Genomic DNA, 24,257 nt, shown 5'->3' with positions numbered 1-24,257 from the left:
CTGACAGACAGGGGGAAGCACATGCAGGGAGACGCAGACAGAGGGAGACAAACACACACAAGACAAAGGAGAGGAGGGCACTGACAGAACCAGATCTTGACCGAAACACCACAATGTACGGCGTTCCTGTTCAGAGTCCGTCTTCCTTTCAATCCTTTCAACTGTGTCGCAGAGAAATGAGCAGAGTTTTCTATCTAACATTGTCTTTGTGCACTTAGTCAAGAAGAAGAAGAAGAATTCCTTTTTTATTTATCCCGCAAGGGAAATTCAATTTTCTCCACTGTTACTACTACTACTGTTATTATTAAACAGGTAACTCAATGTTATGAGACACTATTTATTTTTTATACACTAACTTAATAGAGAGAGAAATAGATATTAAAGTATTGCTTTGAGATAGTCCAACTTATTATTTTGTGATGCTAACGTAATATTTTAAGATATAAACTCATTATTTTTGAGATAATAACTCATTATATAGAGATTTTAACTCATTTTTAATAAGTTTCTCAATATTTTTGAGATATAAACTCATTATTTTTGAGATAATAACTCATTATATAGAGATATAAACACATTTTTAATAAGTTTCTTAATATTTTTGAGACACTAACTCAATATTTTAAGAAATAAACTTATTATTTTGTGATACTAACTCAATATTTTAAGATATAAACTTGTTATTTTTGAGATACACACTCAATATTTAGAGATTTTAACTCATTTTTAATAAGTTTCTCAATATTTTTGAGATATAAACTCAATATTTTAAGATATAAACTCATTATTTTTTAGATAATAACTCAATATTTAGAGATATTAACTCATTTTTAATAAGTTTCTCAATATTTTTGAGACACTAACTCAATATTTTAAGCAATAAACTCATTATTTGTGAGATAATAACTCATTATATAGAGATTTTAACTAATTTTTAATAAGTTTCTCAATATTTTTGAGATATTAACTCAATATTTTAAGAAATAAACTTATTATTTTGTGATACTAACTCATTATATAGAGATATTAACACAATAGTTTTGACATACTGACTCATTTGTTTGAGATATTAACTCAATATTATGAGATACTATTCATTTTTTATACACTAACTTAATAGATAGAGAAATAGATATTAAAGTATTGCTTTGAGATAGTCCAACTTATTATTTTGTGATACTAACTCAATATTTTATAAAATAAGATTCTGAATTCAACCTATTTTCTTCAACAACACTTAAAAGACTTCATTATTATTATTATTATTATAATTAATATTATTATTATCATTCACTTAATTCCAAGAAGAGTTTACCCCCTAAAAGTTTTTAAATGAGAAATGATCTCTACTGTAAACAAATGTTAAACAGTATTTCTCTCAAAGCGCTCCTCTTCCTGGAGTGAACACAGCTTGATAACCCCTCCCTCCTCCTCCTGCTCTGAAACACAGCCAGCTCCACCCTGAACTCCACTTATTTCCTTGTTCCCTCCCCTTCAAGTCTAAACTTTGAACATGGGTGTGACCTTATAGGCCTCACTGACTGCTCACACACCTTGAGATCAGACTAGTTTCACTGCTGAGGAAGAGAAACTCACACAGGCGTTGGCACTGAGAGGTGAAATGGCGCAGAAAGGAGTTCAGCTGGACCGGGAAATCATTTGCTGTTCCATCTGTCTGGATCTACTGAAGGACCCGGTGACTATTCCCTGTGGACACAGCTACTGCATGAACTGTATTAAAAGCTGCTGGGATGAAGAGGAGGGGAAGAAAACACACAGCTGCCCTCAGTGCAGGCAGAGCTTCACACCGAGGCCTGCCCTGCTGAAAAACACCATGTTAGCAGTTTTAGTGGAGGAACTGAAGAAGACTGGACTCCAAGCTGCTCCTGGTGATCACTGCTATGCTGTACCTGAGGATGTGGGATGTGATTTCTGCACTGGGAGGAAACTCAAAGCCCTCAAGTCCTGTCTCGTCTGTCTGGTCTCCTATTGTGAGGAACACCTGCAGCCTCATTACAACGTAGCTGCTTTAAAGAAACACAAGCTGGTGGAGCCCTCCAAGAAGCTGCAGGAGAACATCTGCTCTCGTCACGATGAGGTGCTGAAGATGTTCTGCCGTACTGATCAGCAGTGTATCTGTGTTGTGTGCGTTATGGACGAACACAAAGGCCACGACACAGTCTCAGCTGCAGCAGAAAGGAGCCAGAAGAAGAGAGAGCTGGAGGGGAGTCGACTGAACATCCAGCAGAGGATCCAGGACAGAGAGAAAGATGTGAAGCTGCTTCAGCAGGAGGTGGAGGCCATCAACCGCTCTGCTGATAAAGCAGCGGACGACAGCGAGAAGAGCTTCAGCGAGCTGATCCGTCTCATGGAGAAAAGATGCTCCGATGTGAAGCAGCAGGTCAGATCCCAGCAGGAAACTGAAGTGAGTCGAGTCAAAGAGCTTCAGGAGGAGCTGGAGCAGGAGATCACTGAGCTGAAGAGGAAAGACGCTGCGCTGGAGAAACTCTCACACACAGAGGATCACACCCAGTTTCTCCACAGCTACACCTCACTGTCTCCACTCACTGAATCTACATCCAGCTTCAAGATCCGTCCTCTGAGACACTTTGAGGACGTGACGGCGGCTGTGTCAGAAGTCACAGAGAAACTACAGGACGTCCTGAGAGAGAAATGGACAAACGTCTCACTGACTGTGACTGAAGTGGATGTTTTACTGTCAGATCCACGAGCAGAGCCCGAGACCAGAGCTAACTTCTTAAGATACTCACGTGAAATCACACTGGATCCAAACACAGCACACAAACAACTGTTATTATCTAAGGGGAACAGAAAAGCAACATGGAGTGAAGAACTGTCTTATTCTGATCACACAGACAGATTCATTGATTATCCTCAGGTCCTGAGTAGAGAGAGTCTGACTGGACGTTGGTACTGGGAGGTGGAGAGCAGAGGAGAAGTTGATGTAGCAGTCGCATACAAGAATATCAGCAGAGCAGAGAGATTTGGATTCAATGACAAATCTTGGATGTTAGATTGTTACAACAACAGTTATTACTTTTATCACAACAAAGTCCAAACTCCCGTCTCAGGTCCTGGGTCCTCCAGAGTCGGAGTGTACCTGGATCACAGTGCAGGTGTTCTGTCCTTCTACAGCGTCTCTGAAACCATGACTCTCCTCCACAGAGTCCAGACCACATTCACTCAGCCTCTCTATGCTGGACTTTGTATTTATGATGGAAACTCTGCTGAGTTGTGTAAAGTCAAATAGCCGATTCTTGTGGCAGCTCTTCACACAGACATCAGCTGTCAATCAAACATTGTGGGTGGTACTTTGATAATAATAATAATAATAATAATAAAATAATCTTAATTTATATTGCAGTCATCCAAACACAGATCCAAAGTTCTTCACATAAAAGGAGAAAAGAAAAGGACAAACCAAAAAAAAAGGAAAATAACAAACGTATAATAAAAGAGCAACACACAAATAACAAAATGTTAAAAAAGAAACAGAATCAGGAGCAACTGGGAGGGCAATGTGATTTAAAGTTTGTTTTTATCTTAGATTTAAATGAAGACACTTTTTTCTGATACTAACTCAATATTTTAAGATATAAACGTATTATTTTTGTGATGGTAATTCATTATTTAGAGATATTTACTCATTTTTAATAAGTTTTTCATTATTTTTGTGATTGTAACTCTTTATTTAGAGATATTTACTCATTTTTAATACGTTTTTCATTATTTTTGAGACACTAACTCAATATTTTAAGATATAAACGTATTATTTTTGTGATGGTAACTCATTATTTTAGAGATATTTACTCATTTTTAATAAGTTTTTCATTATTTTTGTGATGGTAACTCATTATTTAGAGATATTTACTCATTTTTAATAAGTTTTTCATTATTTTTGTGATACTAACTCAATATTTTAAGATATACACGTATTATTTTTGTGATGGTAACTCATTATTTAGAGATATTTACTCATTTTTAATAAGTTTTTCATTATTTTTGAGACACTAACTCAATATTTTAAGATATAAACGTATTATTTTTGTGATGGTAACTCATTATTTAGAGATATTTAGTCATTTTTAATAAGTTTTTCATTATTTTTGAGATTCTAACTCAATATTTTAAGATATATATGTCAGCTGGGATCGGCTCCAGCCCCCCACGACCCTGACAGGGACAAGCGGTTGTAGATGAATGATGATGATGATGATTATCAATAAGGAGCTCATTGATTATTTTCTTTTACGTAGAGGAGATTCTTGATGAAGTGAATCTGAACATGAAATCGTTGACTTTACTGATGGAAGTTTATATGATGATTAAAGACACATGAACAAAGTCTTTTCTTCTTGTCTTCATTGCAGAGTTTCATACCAAGCTGATGGAGAGAATATGAAACTGATATGAGAGAATAAGTGAAACTGTCATGAACGGTTCAGGTATAACACAAAGGTGGACTCAGATGCAGACACGGACAAAATAAAGTTACAAATAAAACGTTTAATGAAACAAACGGAACAAACGCAAAAACACTACAGATGTACAAACACAAGACTAACTCAACGAACACGGGAATACAGGAACGGGGAGACGACGGGAGATCAGGAGACGGAAGGGAAACGGGAACACGGGAAACTACGGAGAGAAAAACAGAACACAAACACGATTAGTAAGTTTACAACGGGGAGCGTGAAAACCACTACGAGAAAGGGGACGCCAGTCCGGGGTGGAATAGTTTTACCAAGGTTGGGTCGACGACGGTGCGGCGCTGCATGCCTGTCAGCTTCAGGCTTTTAAGGTGTTGGTGTAATCAGCTAACAGGCTGCAGCTTTGGGGGAACGCCTACCGGACCTACAGACAGACAGGGGGAAGCACATGCAGGGAGACGCAGACAGAGGGAGACAAACACACACAAGACAAAGGAGAGGAGGGCACTGACAGAACCAGAACTTGACAGAAACACCACAACGTACAGCGTTCCTGTTCAGAGTCCGTCTTCCTTTCAATCCTTTCAACTGTGTCACAGAGAAATTAGCAGAGTTTTCTATCTAACATTGTCTTTGTGCACTTAGTCAAGAAGAAGAAGAAGAATTCCTTTTTTATTTATCCCGCAAGGGAAATTCAATTTTCTCCACTGTTACTACTACTACTGTTATTATTATACAGGTAACTCAATGTTATGAGACACTATTTATTTTTTATACACTAACTTAATAGAGAGAGAAATAGATATTAAAGTATTGCTTTGAGATAGTCCAACTTATTATTTTGTGATGCTAAATCAATATTTTAAGATATAAACTTGTTATTTTTGAGATACACACTCATTATATAGAGATTTTAACTCATTTTTAATAAGTTTCTAAATATTTTTGAGATATTAACTCAATATTTAGAGATATAAACTCATTATTTTTGAGATAATAACTCATTATATAGAGATTTTAACTCATTTTTAATAAGTTTCTTAATATTTTTGAGACACTAACTCAATATTTTAAGAAATAAACTTATTATTTTGTGATACTAACTCAATATTTTAAGATATAAACTTGTTATTTTTGAGATACACACTCATTATTTAGAGATTTTAACACATTTTTAATAAGTTTCTTAATATTTTTGAGACACTAACTCAATATTTTAAGAAATAAACTCATTATTTTTAAAATACTAACTCATTATATAGAGATATTAACTCAATAGTTTTGACATACTGACTCATTTGTTTGAGATATTAACTCAATATTATGAGATACTATTTATTTTTTATACACTAACTTAATAGAGAGAGAAATAGATATTAAAGTATTGCTTTGAGATAGTCCAACTTATTATTTTGTGATGCTAACTCAATATTTTATAAAATAAGATTCTGAATTTAACCTATTTTCTTCAACAACACTTAAAAGACTTCATTATTATTATTATTATTATTATTATTATCATTCACTTAATTACAAGAAGAGTTTACCCCCTAAAAGTTTTTAAATGAGAAATGATCTCTACTGTAAACAAATGTTAAACACAGTATTTCTCTCAAAGCGCTCCTCTTCCTGGAGTGAACACAGCTTGATAACCCCTCCCTCCTCCTCCTGCTCTGAAACACAGCCAGCTCCACTCTGAACTCCACTTATTTCCTTGTTCCCTCCCCTTCAGATCTACACTTTGAAAATGGGTGGAACCAACATGGTGGTGACGTGCAGGAGCTGACAGGCCCCACCCACTGCACACACACATGTTGTTGAGATCAGAGCTCAGACTAGTTTCACTGCTGAGGAAGAGAAACTCACACAGGCGTTGGCACTGAGAGGTGAAATGGCGCAGAAAGGAGTTCAGCTGGACCGGGAAACCTTCTCTTGTTCCATCTGTCTGGATCTACTGAAGGACCCGGTGACTATTCCCTGTGGACACAGCTACTGCATGAACTGTATTAAAAGCTACTGGGATGAAGAGGAGGGGAAGAAAACACAAAGCTGCCCTCAGTGCAGGCAGAGCTTCACACCGAGGCCTGCCCTGCTGAAAAACACCATGTTAGCAGTTTTAGTGGAGGAACTGAAGAAGACTGGACTCCAAGCTGCTCCTGATGATCACTGCTATGCTGGACCTGAGGATGTGGGATGTGATGTCTGCACTGGGAGGAAACTGAAGGCCCTCAAGTCCTGTCTCTTCTGTCTGGCCTCTTACTGTGAGAAACACCTGCAGCCTCATTTTGACTCAGCCACATTCAAGAAACACAAGCTGGTGGAGCCCTCCAAGAAGCTGCAGGAGAACATCTGCTCTCGTCACGATGAGGTGCTGAAGATGTTCTGCCGTACTGATCAGCAGTGTATCTGCTATCTCTGCTCTGTGGACGAACACAAAGGCCACGACACAGTCTCAACTGCAGCAGAAAGGAGCCAGAGGCAGAGAGAGCTGGAGGGGAGTCGACTAAACATCCAGCAGAGGATCCAGGACAGAGAGAAAGATGTGAAGCTGCTTCAGCAGGAGGCGGAGGCCATCAACCGCTCTGCTGATAAAGCAGCGGACGACAGCGAGAAGAGCTTCAGCGAGCTGATCCGTCTCATGGAGAAAAGACGCTCCGATGTGAAGCAGCAGGTCAGATCCCAGCAGGAAACTGAAGTGAGTCGAGTCAAAGAGCTTCAGGAGGAGCTGGAGCAGGAGATCACTGAGCTGAAGAGGAAAGACGCTGCGCTGGAACAACTCTCACACACAGAGGATCACAACCAGTTTCTCCACAGCTACACCTCACTGTCTCCACTCACTGAATCTACATCCAGCTTCAAGATCCGTCCTCTGAGATACTTTGAGGACGTGACGGCGGCTGTGTCAGAAGTCACAGAGAAACTACAGGACGTCCTGAGAGAGAAATGGACAAACGTCTCACTGACTGTGGCTGAAGTGGATGTTTTACTGTCAGATCCACGAGCAGAGCCCAAGACCAGAGCTGACTTCTTAAGATACTCACGTGAAATCACACTGGATCCAAACACAGCACAGAAATATCTGTTATTATCTGAGGGGAACAGAAAAGCAACATGGATGAGGGAAGTACAGTCTTATTCTGATCACACAGACAGATTCACTGGATGGCTTCAGGTCCTGAGTAGAGAGAGTCTGACTGGACGTTGGTACTGGGAGGTGGAGTGTAGAGGAGAAGTTTATGTAGCAGTCGCATACAAGAATATAAGCAGAGCAGAGATATTTGGCTTCAATGACAAATCTTGGATGTTAGATTGTGACAACAACAGCTATAACTTTTATCACAACAAAGTCGTAACTCCTGTCTCAGGTCCTCGGTCCTCCAGAGTCGGAGTGTACCTGGATCACAGTGCAGGTGTTCTGTCCTTCTACAGCGTCTCTGAAACCATAACTCTCCTCCACAGAGTCCAGACCACATTCACTCAGCCTCTCTATGCTGGACTTGGTATTTATGGAAACTCTGCTGAGTTGTGTAAAGTCAAATAGCCGATTCTTGTGGCAGCTCTTCACACAGACATCAGCTGTCAATCAAACATTGTGGGTGGTACTTTGATATAATAATAATAATATTAATAATAAAATAATCTTAATTTATATTGCATTCATCCAAACACTGATCCAAAGTTTTTAACATAAAAGGAGAAAAGAAAAGGACAAACCAAAAAAATAGGAAAATAACAAACGTATAATAAAAGAGCAACACACAAATAAAAAAATGTTAAAAAAGAAACAGAATCAGGAGCAACTGGGAGGGCAATGTGATTTAAAGTTTGTTTTTATCTTAGATTTAAATGAAGACACTTTTTTCTGATACTTACTCAATATTTTAAGATATAAACGTATTATCTTTGTGATGGTAACTCATTATTTAGAGATATTCACTCATTTTTAATAAGTTTTTCATTATTTTTGAGACTCTAACTCAATATTTTAAGATATAAACGTATTATTTTTGTGATGGTAATTCATTATTTAGAGACATTAACTAATTTTTATTACGTTTTTCATTATTTTTGAGACTAACTCAATATTTTAAGATATAAACGTATTATTTTTGTGATGGTAACTCATTATTTAGAGATATTTACTCATTTTTAATAAGTTTTTCATTATTTTTGAGACTCTAACTCAATATTTTAAGATGTAAACGTATTATTTTTGTGATGGTAACTCATTATTTAGAGATATTTACTCATTTTTAATAAGTGTTTCATTATTTTTGAGACACTTACTCAATATTTTAAGATATAAACGTATTATTTTTGTGATGGTAACTCATTATTTAGAGATATTTACTCATTTTCAACAAGTTTTTCAATATTTTTGAGACACTAACTCAATATTTTAAGATATAAACATGTTATTTTTGTGATAATAACTCATTATTTAGAGATATTTACTCACTTTTAATACATTTCTCATTATTTTTGAGACACTAACTAAATATTTTAAGATATAAACGTATTATTTTTGTGATGGTAACTCATTATTTAGAGATATTTACTCATTTTTAATAAGTTTTTCATTATTTTTGTGATGGTAACTCATTATTTAGAGATATTTACTAATTTTCAACAAGTTTTTCAATATTTTTGAGACTCTAACTCAATATTTTAAGATATAAACGTATTATTTTTGTGATGGTAACTCATTATTTAGAGATATTTACTCATTTTTAATAAGTTTTTCATTATTTTTGAGACTCTAACTCAATATTTTAAGATGTAAACGTATTATTTTTGTGATGGTAACTCATTATTTAGAGATATTTACTCATTTTTAATAAGTGTTTCATTATTTTTGAGACACTTACTCAATATTTTAAGATATAAACGTATTATTTTTGTGATGGTAACTCATTATTTAGAGATATTTACTCATTTTCAACAAGTTTTTCAATATTTTTGAGACACTAACTCAATATTTTAAGATATAAACATGTTATTTTTGTGATAATAACTCATTATTTAGAGATATTTACTCACTTTTAATACATTTCTCATTATTTTTGAGACACTAACTAAATATTTTAAGATATAAACGTATTATTTTTGTGATGGTAACTCATTATTTAGAGATATTTACTCATTTTTAATAAGTTTTTCATTATTTTTGTGATGGTAACTCATTATTTAGAGATATTTACTAATTTTCAACAAGTTTTTCAATATTTTTGAGACTCTAACTCAATATTTTAAGATATAAACGTATTATTTTTGTGATGGTAACTCATTATTTAGAGATATTTACTCATTTTTAATAAGTTTTTCATTATTTTTGAGACACTAACTCAATATTTTAAGATATATATGTCAGCTGGGATCGGCTCCAGCCCCCCGCGACCCCGACAGGGACAAGCGGTTGTAGATGAATGATGATGATGATTATCAATAAGGAGCTCATTGATTATTTTCTTTTACGTAGAGGAGATTCTTGATGAAGTGAATCTGAACATGAAATCGTTGACTTTACTGATGGAAGTTTATATGATGATTAAAGACACATGAACAAAGTCTTTTCTTCTTGTCTTCATTGCAGAGTTTCATACCAAGCTGATGGAGAGAATATGAAACTGATATGAGAGAATAAGTGAAACTGTCATGAACGGTTCAGGTATAACACAAAGGTGGACTCAGATGCAGACACGGACAAAATAAAGTTACAAATAAAACGTTTAATGAAACAAACGGAACAAACCAAAAACACTACAGATAAACAAACACAAGACTAACTAAACGAACACGGGAATACAGGAACGGGGAGACGACGGGAGATCGGGAGACGGACGGGAAAACGGGAACACGGGAAACTACGGAGAGAAAAACAGAACACAAACACGATTAGTAAGTTTACAACGGGGAGCGTGAAAACCACTACGAGAAAGGGGACGCCAGTCGGGGGGGGAATAGTTTTACCAAGGTTGGGTCGACGACGGTGCGGCGCTGCATGCCTGTCAGCTTCAGGCTTTTAAGGTGTTGGGGTAATCAGCTAACAGGCTGCAGCTTTGGGGGAACGCCTACCGGACCTACAGACAAACAGGGGGAAGCACATGCAGGGAGACGCAGACAGAGGGAGACAAACACACACAAGACAAAGGAGAGGAGGGCACCGACAGAACCAGATCCTGACAGAAACACCACAACGTACGGCGTTCCTGTTCAGAGTCGGTCTTCCTTTCAATCCTTTCAACTGTGTCACAGAGAAATGAGCAGAGTTTTCTATCTAACATTGTCTTTGTGCACTTAGTCAAGAAGAAGAAGAAGAAGAATTCCTTTTTTATTTATCCCGCAAGGGAAATTAAATTGTCTCCACTGTTACTACTACTACTGTTATTATTATACAGGTAACTCAATGTTATGAGATACTATTTATTTTTCATACACTAACTTAATAGATAGAGAAATAGATATTAAAGTATTGCTTTGAGATAGTCCAACTTATTATTTTGTGATGCTAACTCAATATTTTATAAAATAAGATTCTACATTTAACCTATTTTCTTCAACAACATTTAAAAGACTTCATTATTATTATTAATATTATTATTAATATTATTATTATCATTCACTTAATTCCAAGAAGAGTTTACCCCCTAAAAGTTTTTAAATGAGAAATGATCTCTACTGTAAACAAAAGTTAAACACAGTATTTCTCTCAAAGCGCTCCTCTTCCTGGAGTGAACACAGCTTGATAACCCCTCCCTCCTCCTCCTGCTCTGAAACACAGCCAGCTCCACTCTGAACTCCACTTATTTCCTTGTTCCCTCCCCTTCAAGTCTAAACTTTGAACATGGGTGTGACCTGATAGGCCTCACTGACTGCTCACACACCTTGAGATCAGACTAGTTTCACTGCTGAGGAAGAGAAACTCACACAGGCGTTGGCACTGAGAGGTGAAATGGCGCAGAAAGGAGTTCAGCTGGACCGGGAAACCTTCTCTTGTTCCATCTGTCTGGATCTCCTGAAGGACCCGGTGGCTATTCCCTGTGGACACAGCTACTGCATGAACTGTATTAAAAGCTACTGGGATGAAGAGGAGGGGAAGAAAACACACAGCTGCCCTCAGTGCAGGCAGAGCTTCACACCGAGGCCTGCCCTGCTGAAAAACACCATGTTAGCAGTTTTAGTGGAGGAACTGAAGAAGACTGGACTCCAAGCTGCTCCTGGTGATCACTGTTATGCTGGACCTGAGGATGTGGGATGTGATGTCTGCACTGGGAGGAAACTGAAAGCCCTCAAGTCCTGTCTCTTCTGTGTGGCCTCTTATTGTGAGAAACACCTGCAGCCTCATTTTGACTCAGCCACATTCAAGAAACACAAGCTGGTGGAGCCCTCCAAGAAGCTGCAGGAGAACATCTGCTCTCGTCACGATGAGGTGCTGAAGCTGTTCTGCCGTACTGATCAGCAGTGTATCTGTGTTGTGTGCGTTATGGACGAACACAAAGGCCACGACACAGTCTCAGCTGCAGCAGAAAGGAGCCAGAGGCAGAGAGAGCTGGAGGGGAGTCGACTAAACATCCAGCAGAGGATCCAGGACAGAGAGAAAGATGTGAAGCTGCTTCAGCAGCAGGTGGAGGCCATCAACCGCTCTGCTGATAAAGCAGCGGACGACAGCGAGAAGAGCTTCAGCCAGCTGATCCGTCTCATGGAGAAAAGACGCTCCGATGTGAAGCAGCAGGTCAGATCCCAGCAGGAAACTGAAGTGAGTCGAGTCAAAGAGCTTCAGCAGGAGCTGGAGCGGGAGATCACTGAGCTGAAGAGGAAAGACGCTGAGCTGGAACAACTCTCACACACAGAGGATCACAACCAGTTTCTCCACAGCTACACCTCACTGTCTCCACTCACTGAATCTACATCCAGCTTCAAGATCCGTCCTCTGAGACACTTTGAGGACGTGACGGCGGCTGTGTCAGAAGTCACAGAGAAACTACAGGACGTCCTGAGAGAGAAATGGACAAACGTCTCACTGAGTGTGACTGAAGTGGATGTTTTACTGTCAGATCCACGAGCAGAGCCCAAGACCAGAGCTGACTTCTTAAGATACTCACGTGAAATCACACTGGATCCAAACACAGCACAGAAATATCTGTTATTATCTGAGGGGAACAGAAAAGCAACATGGATGAGGGAAGTACAGTCTTATTCTGATCACACAGACAGATTCACTGGATGGCTTCAGGTCCTGAGTAGAGAGAGTCTGACTGGACGTTGGTACTGGGAGGTGGAGTGGAGAGGAGGAGTTGATGTAGCAGTCGCATACAAGAATATGAGCAGAGCAGATGGATTTGGCTTCAATGACAAATCTTGGAGGTTAGAGTGTGACAACAACAGTTATAACTTTAATCACAACAAAGTCAAAACTCCCGTCTCAGGTCCTCGGTCCTCCAGAGTCGGAGTGTACCTGGATCACAGTGCAGGTGTTCTGTCCTTCTACAGCGTCTCTGAAACCATGACCCTCCTCCACAGAGTCCAGACCACATTCACTCAGCCTCTCTATGCTGGACTTGGTCTTTATGGTGTAAACTCTGCTGCTGAGTTGTGTAAATTCAAATAGCCGATTCTTGTGGCAGCTCTTCACACAGACATCAGCTGTCAATCAAACATTGTGGGTGGTACTTTGATAACAATAATAATAATAATAATAAAATAATCTTAATTTATATTGCATTCATCCAAACACAGATCCAAAGTTCTTCACATAAAAGGAGAAAAGAAAAGGACAAACCAAAAAAATAGGAAAATAACAAACGTATAATAAAAGAGCAACACACAAATAACAAAATGTTAAAAAAGAAACAGAATCAGGAGCAACTGGGAGGGCAATGTGATTTAAAGTTTGTTTTTTATCTTAGATTTAAATGAAGACACTTTTTTCTGATACTAACTCAATATTTTAAGATATAAACGTATTATTTTTGTGATGGTAACTCATTATTTAGAGATATTTACTAATTTTTAATAAGTTTTTCATTATTTTTGAGACTCTAACTCAATATTTTAAGATGTAAACGTATTATTTTTGTGATGGTAACTCATTATTTAGAGATATTTACTCATTTTTAACATGTTTTTCATTATTTTTGAGACTCTTACTCAATATTTTAAGATATAAACGTATTATTTTTGTGATGGTAACTCATTATTTAGAGATATTAACTAATTTTTAAGAAGTTTTTCATTATTTTTGAGACACTAACTCAATATTTTAAGTTATAAACGTATTATTTTTGTGATGGTAACTCATTATTTACAGATATTTAGTCATTTTTAAGAAGTTTTTCAATATTTTTGAGACTCTAACTCAATATTTTAAAATATAAACGTATTATTTTTGTCATTGTAACTTATTATTTAGAGATATTTACTCATTTTTAATAAGTTTTTCATTATTTTTGAGACACTAACTCAATATTTTAAGATATATATGTCAGCTGGGATCGGCTCCAGCCCCCCGCGACCCCGACAGGGACAACCGGTTGTAGATGAATGATGATGATGATTATCAATAAGGAGCTCATTGATTATTTTCTTTTACGTAGAGGAGATTCTTGATGAAGTGAATCTGAACATGAAATCGTTGACTTTACTGATGGAAGTTTAAATGATGATTAAAGACACATGAACAAAGTCTTTTCTTCTTGTCTTCATTGCAGAGTTTCATACCAAGCTGATGGAGAGAATATGAAACTGATATGAGAGAATAAGTGAAACTGTCATGAACGGTTCAGGTATAACACAAAGGTGGACTCAGATGCAGACACGGACAAAATAAAGTTACAAATAAAACGTTTAATGAAACAAACGGAACAAACGCAAAAACACTACAGATAAACAAACACAAGATTAACTAAACGAACACGGGAATACAGGAACGGGGAGACGACGGGAGATCAGGAGACGGACGGGAAAACGGGAACACGGGAAACTACGGAGAGAAAAACAGAACACAAACACGATTAGTAAGTTTACAACGGGGAGCGTGAAAACCACTACGAGAAAAGGGGACGCCAGTCCGGGGTGGAATAGTTTTACCAAGGTTGGGTCGACGACGGTGCGGCGCTGCATGCCTGTCAGCTTCAGGCTTTTAAGGTGTTGGTGTAATCAGCTAACAGGCTGCAGCTTTGGGGGAACGCCTACCAGACCTACAGACAGACAGGGGGAAGCACATGCAGGGAGACGCAGACAGAGGGAGACAAACACACACAAGACAAAGGAGAGGAGGGCACTGACAGAACCAGATCCTGACAGAAACACCACAACGTACAGCGTTCCTGTTCAGAGTCCGTCTTCCTTTCAATCCTTTCAACTGTGTCACAGAGAAATTAGCAGTTTTGTATCTAACATTGTCTTTGTGCACTTAGTCAAGAAGAAGAAGAAGAATTCCTTTTTTATTTATCCCGCAAGGGAAATTCAATTTTCTCCACTGTTCAAGATTCAAGATTCAAGATTCAAGAATCTTTATTTATCCCGAGGGAAATTATTGTGCAACAGTTTCATACAAAGGCGGAAAAGGATCAGAGTAACAATAAGCATAAACATAAATCAAATCAAAATAAAGCTAACGTCAGATAAATCAGATAAATCAAGCAATGAACCAAGTGTGACAGAGTGCAACAGACGTCGCAGTTAAGCGTAGGTATATACAATATACAACAATACGCAGCGTGCAGTTTAGCAGCAGATTGAAATAAAATAAGTACAAACTAAATAAGTGAGAAGGAGCGATAAGTTATAAGTGTTAAAAATGTTAAAAATGTAGCAGCATGTCCTACAGAACTAAGTGACAGTATGGCACAGTGGAGTGTAGCAGCATTTCGTACTTCAGTCAGTTACAGTAAACCACAGTGAAATGTAGCAGCATGTCCTAAAGCACAGTAAGTGTATCAGCAGATAGTTACAGTAAACCATTAATAAATAAATAAAGTGATGTAGTGGTGATATAAAGTGACAGTGTCGTATAGCAGCATTACTTACTGAAGTAAGTGACAGTACAACTGAATAAAGTACAACTGAATAAAGTGATGCAGTGATGGTAAATAGTGACAAAGTGACATTTTCAGGATACAGTGTCTCCACTGTTCCTTACCTGACTGGGGGGAGATGAATTATAAAGTTTGATGGCCGCCGGAAGAAAAGACTTCCTCCGGCGTTCAGTATTACACCGGGGGAGAATGAGTCTATGGCTGAATGTGCTTCTGCTGGAGGTCAGCAGCTGGTGGAGAGGGTGAGAGTTATTGTCCAGGATGCTGTGCAGTTTAGACAGCATCCTCCTCTCAGACACCGCCACCAAAGAGTCCAGTTTGACCCCCAGGACGGAGCCAGCCTTCCTGATGATCTTACTGATCCTCTTTGCGTCTGCTGCCCTCAGTCTGCTGCCCCAGCACACAACAGCAAAGAAGATGGCACTGGCTACCACTGACTGGTAGAACATCCTCAGCATGGTGTTACAAACATTGAACGACCGGAGCCTCCTCAGGAAATAGAGGCGACTCTGGCCCTTCTTGTATACAGCCTCAGTGTTCTTGGAAAAGTCCAGTTTGTTGTCCAGGTGTACTCCAAGATATTTGTAATCCTGGACAACATCCACAGTCAGTCCGTTGATGGAGATGGGTGTGGGGGCAGATTTACTCCTGCGGAAATCCACCACTAGCTCCTTTGTCTTGGTGGCGTTTAGAATCAGGTGATTAGCTGCACACCAGTCGACAAAGGAGTCCACAACGCCCCTGTACTCCTCCTCCTTCCCCTCACTGACACAGCCAACAATTGCAGAATCGTCGGCAAACTTCTGCAGGTGGCAGGACTCAGAGAGGAACTGAAAGTCTGAGGTGTACAGGGTGAACAGAAATGGGGAAAGAACAGTACCCTGTGGAGCTCCAGTGCTGCAGACCACGGTGTCAGACACTCCGTCCTGCAGTCTGACATACTGTGGTCGACCCGTCAAGTAATCCGTAATCCAGGAAACCAGGGGAGGGTCCACCTGCATCGCCGCCAGCTTCCGTCCCAGCAGAGCAGGCCGGATGGTGTTGAACGCACTTGAGAAGTCCATGAACAAGATTCTCACTGTGGTCCCCGCTCTGTCCAGGTGGGCGCAGGCACGGTTGAGCAGGAAGATGATAGCATCCTCCACTCCTAGTCTCGGCTGGTAGGCAAACTGTAGAGGGTCCAGTGATGAGCTGACCAGGGGCCGAAGAAGTGAAAGAACCAGCCTCTCCAGGGACTTCATCAGGTGCGACGTCAGCGCCACCGGTCTGTAGTCTTCTGAGGTGCTGGGACGCACCTTCTTTGGTAATGGTACCAGGCAGGATGTCTTCCACAGCACAGGGACCTTCTCGAGACTCAGGCTGAGGTTGTAGATGTGCTGCAGGACTCCACACAGCTGGATTGCACAAGTTTTGAGGACCCTCGGGCTGACACCGTCGGGACCCGCTGCCTTGCCTGGGCGGAGTCTGCACAGCTCCTTCCTCACCTGCTCTGCAGTGAAGGTCTGTCTGCTGTGTGTGTTGGTGGGGGTGGAGAGAGGTGATGGCGGGGGGGAGGGGACAGGTGGAGAGAGGTGATGGCGGGGGGGAGGGGACAGGTAGGGCAAAATCAGGAAGGAATTGAGGGGGAGGTGTCAGCAGGGTTGGAGGTTTGGAGGTGGGTGGTTGTAGAGGAGCCGTGGGGAGGTGGTCCAGAGCCCTTTCATCAAATCTGTTGAAGAACAGATTTAGCTCATTGGCACGTTCAGTACCACCTCCTACCGTCTGGCTACCAGATGGTTTGTAGCCAGTGATGCTCCTCATGCCGCTCCACACGTCCTTTAAGTTTTTCTGCTGGAGTTTGTGCTCCAGCTTCCTCCTGTAGGTGTCTTTGCCCTGTTGGATCCTCTCCTTCAGCTCCCTCTGGACCTGCCTCATCTGCTCTCTGTCCCCCTCTCTGAAGGCCCTCTTCTTCGCATTCAGCAGGACCTTGATGTCTCTGGTGACCCACGGTTTGTTATTTGGGAAACAGAGTACAGTCTCTGTAGGAACAACTCTGTCCACACAGAAATTGATGTACCCTGTTATGCAGTCCGTGAGATCATCAAGGTCCTCCCCATGTGAATTACAGAGCAAATCCCAGTCTGTGAGTTCAAAGCAACCCTGTAAAGCTTCGTCAGTCTCCTGTGACCATCTCCTCACAGTCCTGGTGGTCACAGGAAGCCGCTGGACTTGGGGCTTATACAGGGGCTGCAGATGGATGAGGTTGTGATCTGATCTTCCAAGAGGAGGAAGGGCAGTGGAGCTGTAAGCCTCCTTAACATTAGCATACAGCAGGTCCAGTGTCTTGTTTTCCCTGGTGGGACAGTCCACAAACTGCTTGAAAGTGGGCAGTGTTGCAGCCAGAGTGATGTGGTTGAAGTCCCCAGATATTGCAATGAATGCGTCTGGGTGCCGTGTCTGAAGTCCCGCGACGACGGTGTGGATGACGTCACTCGCGCGCGCCGCGTTTGCAGTCGGAGGAACGTAAACAACCAGAACGATCACGTGTGAAAACTCCCTCGGCAGATAATATGGCCGCAGACTCACGGCAAGCAGCTCAATGTCCGGGCTACACACACGCTCCTTTACAGTCACGTGTCCAGGATGACACCACTTGTTGTTAATAAGAATAGCAAGTCCCCCACCTTTCCTCTTGCCACTCTCACGGTGACTCCTGTCCGCCCGAACAGTCTGAAAGCCGTCCACAGTTACGTTCGAGTCCGGGATGTCCTCGTGGAGCCACGTCTCCGTGAAACACAGCACACTGCTCACACGATACATCCACTGAGTCTTCACCAGGCCCGCCAGCTCGTCCATCTTATTAGCCAGCGACCTCACGTTCCCCATGGTGATGGAAGGGAGAGATGGTTTATATCTCCTCTTCTTTTCCCGTTGTTTACGTCCAGCCTTACATCCCCTGTACTTTCTCCTCAGTTCTTTGGGGATTTCAGGCCTCTCCCGCATTAGCGCCGTCGGTGCTAGCGACAACAGCTGTTCACGGGTGTAAACAATGGAGCCGCCGCATTGTTGTGTCCAGACGGAGACGCGGTCAGCAAAAATAGTCCCAAGAATGAGACAAACGGACAAAAAACACGTAAGAAAGTTCACGAACATAGTTGGCTAAGGTTAGCACTACGACTTACAGGAAAAAGTACTGATAAAAAGACAGTAAAATAAGATAAAATAGCAAAAAAGTGCGAAAAGGAGAGGGAGCAACTGTTGCTGGCTGCCGCTTTACACAGCGCCGCTTTACACAGCGCCGGAACTCAATGTTATGAGATACTATTTATTTTTTATACACTAACTTAATAGAGAGAGAAATAGATATTAAAGTATTGCTTTGAGACAGTCTAACTTATTATTTTGTGATGCTAACTCAATATTTTAAGATATAAACTTGTTATTTTTGAGATACACACTCAATATTTAGAGATATTAACACATTTTTAATAAGTTTCTCAATATTTTTGAGATTAATAACTCATTATATAGAGATATTAACTCATTTTTAATAAGTTTTTCATTATTTTTGAGACACTAACTCAATATTTTAAGATATAAACGTATTATTTTTGTGATACTAACTCATTATATAGAGATATTAACACAATAGTTTTGACATACTGACTCATTTGTTTGAGATATTAACTCAATATTATGAGATACTATTCATTTTTAATACACTAACTTAATAGATAGAGAAATAGATATTAAAGTATTGCTTTGAGATAGTCCAACTTATTATTTTGTGATACTAACTCAATATTTTATAAAATAAGATTCTGAATTTAACCTATTTTCTTCAACAACACTTAAAAGACTTCATTATTATTATTAATATTATTATTATCATTCACTTAATTACAAGAAGAGTTTACCCCCTAAAAGTTTTTAAATGAGAAATGATCTCTACTGTAAACAAATGTTAAACACAGTATTTCTCTCAAAGCGCTCCTCTTCCTGGAGTGAACACAGCTTGATAACCCCTCCCTCCTCCTCCTGCTCTGAAACACAGCCAGCTCCACCCTGAACTCCACTTATTTCCTTGTTCCCTCCCCTTCAAGTCTAAACTTTGAACATGGGTGTGACCTGATAGACCTCACTGACTGCTCACACACCTTGAGATCAGAGCTCAGACTAGTTTCACTGCTGAGGAAGAGAAACTCACACAGGCGTTGGCACTGAGAGGTGAAATGGCGCAGAAAGGAGTTCAGCTGGACCGGGAAACCTTCTCTTGTTCTATCTGTCTGGATCTACTGAAGGACCCGGTGACTATTCCCTGTGGACACAGCTACTGCATGAACTGTATTAAAAGCTACTGGGATGAAGAGGAGGGGAAGAAAACCCACAGCTGCCCTCAGTGCAGGCAGAGCTTCACACCGAGGCCTGCCCTGCTGAAAAGCACCATGTTAGCAGTTTTAGTGGAGGAACTGAAGAAGACTGGACTCCAAGCTGCTCCTGATGATCACTGCTATGCTGGACCTGAGGATGTGGGATGTGATTTCTGCACTGGGAGGAAACTCAAAGCCCACAAGTCCTGTCTGGTCTGTCTGGCCTCTTATTGTGAGAAACACCTGCAGCCTCATTTTGACTCAGCCACATTCAAGAAACACAAGCTGGTGGAGCCCTCCAAGAAGCTGCAGGAGAACATCTGCTCTCGTCACGATGAGGTGCTGAAGCTGTTTTGCCGTACCGATCAGCAGTGTATCTGTCTTGTGTGCGTTATGGATGAACACAAAGGCCACGACACAGTCTCAGCTGCAGCAGAAAGGAGCCAGAAGAAGAGAGAGCTGGAGGGGAGTCGACTAAACATCCAGCAGAGGATCCAGGACAGAGAGAAAGATGTGAAGCTGCTTCAGCAGCAGGTGGAGGCCATCAACCGCTCTGCTGATAAAGCAGTGGACGACAGCGAGAAGAGCTTCAGCGAGCTGATCCGTCTCATGGAGAAAAGACGCTCCGATGTGAAGCAGCAGGTCAGATCCCAGCAGGAAACTGAAGTGAGTCGAGTCAAAGAGCTTCAGCAGGAGGTGGAGCAGGAGATCACTGAGCTGAAGAGGAAAGACGCTGCGCTGGAGCAACTCTCACACACAGAGGATCACAACCAGTTTCTCCACAGCTACACCTCACTGTCTCCACTCACTGAATCTACATCCAGCTTCGAGATCCGTCCTCTGAGATACTTTGAGGACGTGACGGCGGCTGTGTCAGAAGTCACAGAGAAACTACAGGACGTCCTGAGAGAGAAATGGACAAACGTCTCACTGACTGTGACTGAAGTGGATGTTTTACTGTCAGATCCACAAGCAGAGCCCGAGACCAGAGCTGACTTCATAAGATACTCACGTGAAATCACACTGGATCCAAACACAGCACACAAACAGCTGTTATTATCTGAGGGGAACAGAAAAGCAACATACATGAGTGAAGAACAGTCTTATTCTGATCACACAGACAGATTCACTGTTTTTCCTCAGGTCCTGAGTAGAGAGAGTCTGACTGGACGTTGGTACTGGGAGGTGGAGTGGAGACGAGGAGTTGAAGTAGCAGTCGCATACAAGAATATGAGCAGAGCAGATGGATTTGGCTTCAATGACAAATCTTGGATGTTAGATTGTGACAACAACAGTTATGACTTTTATCACAACAAAGTCGAAACTCCCGTCTCAGGTCCTGGGTCCTCCAGAGTCGGAGTGTACCTGGATCACAGTGCAGGTGTTCTGTCCTTCTACAGCGTCTCTGAAACCATGACTCTCCTCCACAGAGTCCAGACCACATTCACTCAGCCTCTCTATGCTGGACTTGGTATTTATTATGGAAACTCTGCTGAGTTGTGTAAAGTGAAATAGCCGATTCTTGTGGCAGCTCTTCACACAGACATCAGCTGTCAATCAAACATTGTGGGTGGTACTTTGATAATAATAATAATAATAATAATAAAATAATCTTAATTTATATTGCATTCATCCAAACACAGATCCAAAGTTTTTCACATAAAAGGAGAAAGAAAAGGACAAACCAAAAAAATAGGAAAATAACAAACGTATAATAAAAGAGCAACACACAAATAACAAAATGTTTAAAAAGAAACAGAATCAGGAGCAACTGGGAGGGCAATGTGATTTAAAGTTTGTTTTTATCTTAGATTTAAATTAAGACACTTTTTTCTGATACTAACTCAATATTTTAAGATATAAACGTATTATTTTTGTGATGGTAACTCATTATTTAGAGATATTTACTCATGTTTATTAAGTTTTTCATTATTTTTGAGACTCTAACTCAATATTTTAAGATATAAACTTATTATTTTTGTGATGGTAACTCATTATTTAGAGATATTTACTCATTTTTAATATGTTTTTCATTATTTTTGAGACACTAACTCAATATTTTAAGATATAAACTCATTATTTTTGTGATACTAACTCATTATTTAGAGATATTAACTAATTTTTAACATGTTTTTCATTATTTTTGAGACTCTAACTCAATATTTTAAGATATAAACGTATTATTTTTGTGATGGTAACTCATTATTTAGAGATATTTACTCATTTTTAATGAGTTTTTAATTATTTTTGAGACACTAACCCAATATTTTAAGATATAAACGTATTATTTTTGTGATAATAACTCATTATTTAGAGATATTTACTCACTTTTAATACATTTCTCATTATTTTTGAGACACTAACTCAATATTTTAAGATGTAAACGTATTATTTTTGTGATGGTAACTCATTATTTAGAGATATTTACTCATTTTTAATAAGTTTTTCATTATTTTTGAGACACTAACTCAATATTTTAAGATATATATGTCACCTGGGATCGGCTCCTGCCCCCCGCGACCCTGACAGGGACAAGCGGTTGAAGATGAATGATGATGATGATTATCAATAAGGAGCTCATTGATTATTTTCTTTTACGTAGAGGAGATTCTTGATGAAGTGAATCTGAACATGAAATCGTTGACTTTACTGATGGAAGTTTATATGATGATTAAAGACACATGAACAAAGTCTTTTCTTCTTGTCTTCATTGCAGAGTTTCATACCAAGCTGATGGAGAGAATATGAAACTGATATGAGAGAATAAGTGAAACTGTCATGAACGGTTCAGGTATAACACAAAGGTGGACTCAGATGCAGACACGGACAAAAGAAAGTTACAAATAAAACGTTTAATGAAACAAACGGAACAAACGCAAAAACACTACAGATGTACAAACACAAGACTAACTAAACAAACACGGGAATACAGGAACGGGGAGACGACGGGAGATCAGGAGACGGACGGGAAAACGGGAACACGGGAAACTACGGAGAGAAAAACAGAACACAAACACGATTAGTAAGTTTACAACGGGGAGCGTGAAAACCACTACGAGAAAGGGGACGCCAGTCCGGGGGGGAATAGTTTTACCAAGGTTGGGTCGACGACGGTGCGGCGCTGCATGCCTGTCAGCTTCAGGCTTTTAAGGTGTTGGTGTAATCAGCTAACAGGCTGCAGCTTTGGGGGAACGCCTACCGGACCTACAGACAGACAGGGGGAAGCACATGCAGGGAGACGCAGACAGAGGGAGACAAACACACACAAGACAAAGGAGAGGAGGGCACTGACAGAACCAGATCCTGACAGAAACGCCACAACGTACAGCGTTCCTGTTCAGAGTCGGTCTTCCTTTCAATCCTTTCAACTGTGTCACAGAGAAATGAGCAGAGTTTTCTATCTAACATTGTCTTTGTGCACTTAGTCAAGAAGAAGAAGAAGAATTCCTTTTTTATTTATCCCGCAAGGGAAATTCAATTTTCTCCACTGTTACTACTACTACTGTTATTATTATACAGGTAACTCAATGTTATGAGATACGATTTATTTTTTATACACTAACTTAATAGATAGAGAAATAGATATTAAAGTATTGCTTTGAGATAGTCCAACTTATTATTTTGAGACACTAACTCAATATTTTAAGATATAAACTTGTTATTTTTGAGATACTGACTCATTATATAGAGATTTTAACTCATTTTTAATAAGTTTATCATTATTTTTAAAATACTTACTCAATATTTAGAGATTTTAATTCATTTTTAATAAGTTTCTCAATATTTTTGAGATACTAACTCAATATTTTAAGAAATAAACGTATTATTTTGTGATACAAACTCATTATATAGAGATATTAACACAATAGTTTTGACATACTGACTCATTTATTTGAGATATTAACTCAATATTATGAGATACTATTCATTTTTTATACACTAACTTAATAGATAGAGAAATAGATATTAAAGTATTGCTTTGAGATAGTCCAACTTATTATTTTGTCATACTAACTCAATATTTTATAAAATAAGATTCTGAATTTAACCTATTTTCTTCAACAACACTTAAAAGACTTCATTATTATTATTATTATTATTAATATTATTATTATTATTATCATTCACTTAATTACAAGAAGAGTTTACCCCCTAAAAGTTTTTAAATGAGAAATGATCTCTACTGTAAACAAATGTTAAACACAGTATTTCTCTCAAAGCGCTCCTCTTCCTGGAGTGAACACAGCTTGATAACCCCTCCCTCCTCCTCCTGCTCTGAAACACAGCCAGCTCCACCCTGAACTCCACTTATTTCCTTGTTCCCTCCCCTTCAGATCTACACTTTGAAAATGGGTGGAACCAACATGGTGGTGACGTGCAGGAGCTGACAGGCCCCGCTCACTGCACACACACATGTT

The 24,257-nt window shown here is 39.6% G+C and overlaps 2 protein-coding genes across 2 annotated transcripts; both read left to right on the top strand.

Moving 5' to 3' along the window:
* Positions 1-1,621: 1,621 nt before the first annotated feature.
* LOC310952144 (uncharacterized protein) lies at positions 1,622-7,995 on the top strand (the record flags this gene model as incomplete). Its single annotated transcript, XM_083920649.1, is given in 4 exon segments — positions 1,622-3,227; positions 3,288-3,329; positions 6,234-6,326; positions 6,329-7,995. Coding segments are annotated over 4 exon segments (3,408 nt in total).
* A 3,411-nt stretch (positions 7,996-11,406) lies between these two features.
* LOC310952133 (uncharacterized protein) lies at positions 11,407-21,354 on the top strand (the record flags this gene model as incomplete). The annotated part of the gene is made up of 2 exons (XM_083920637.1): positions 11,407-13,026; positions 19,633-21,354. 2 exons carry the CDS (start codon positions 11,407-11,409, stop codon positions 21,352-21,354), a joined length of 3,342 nt encoding a protein of 1,113 aa, XP_083776763.1.
* Positions 21,355-24,257: the final 2,903 nt, after the last annotated feature.

The sequence above is a fragment of the Echiichthys vipera genome (genome assembly GCF_963691815.1).
Source record: "Echiichthys vipera genome assembly, chromosome: 1".
In the NCBI taxonomy this organism is placed as follows: domain Eukaryota; kingdom Metazoa; phylum Chordata; class Actinopteri; order Perciformes; family Trachinidae; genus Echiichthys; species Echiichthys vipera.
Note: the sequence above shows the minus strand (reverse complement) of the source record. Positions and strands in the feature narration are given on the sequence as shown.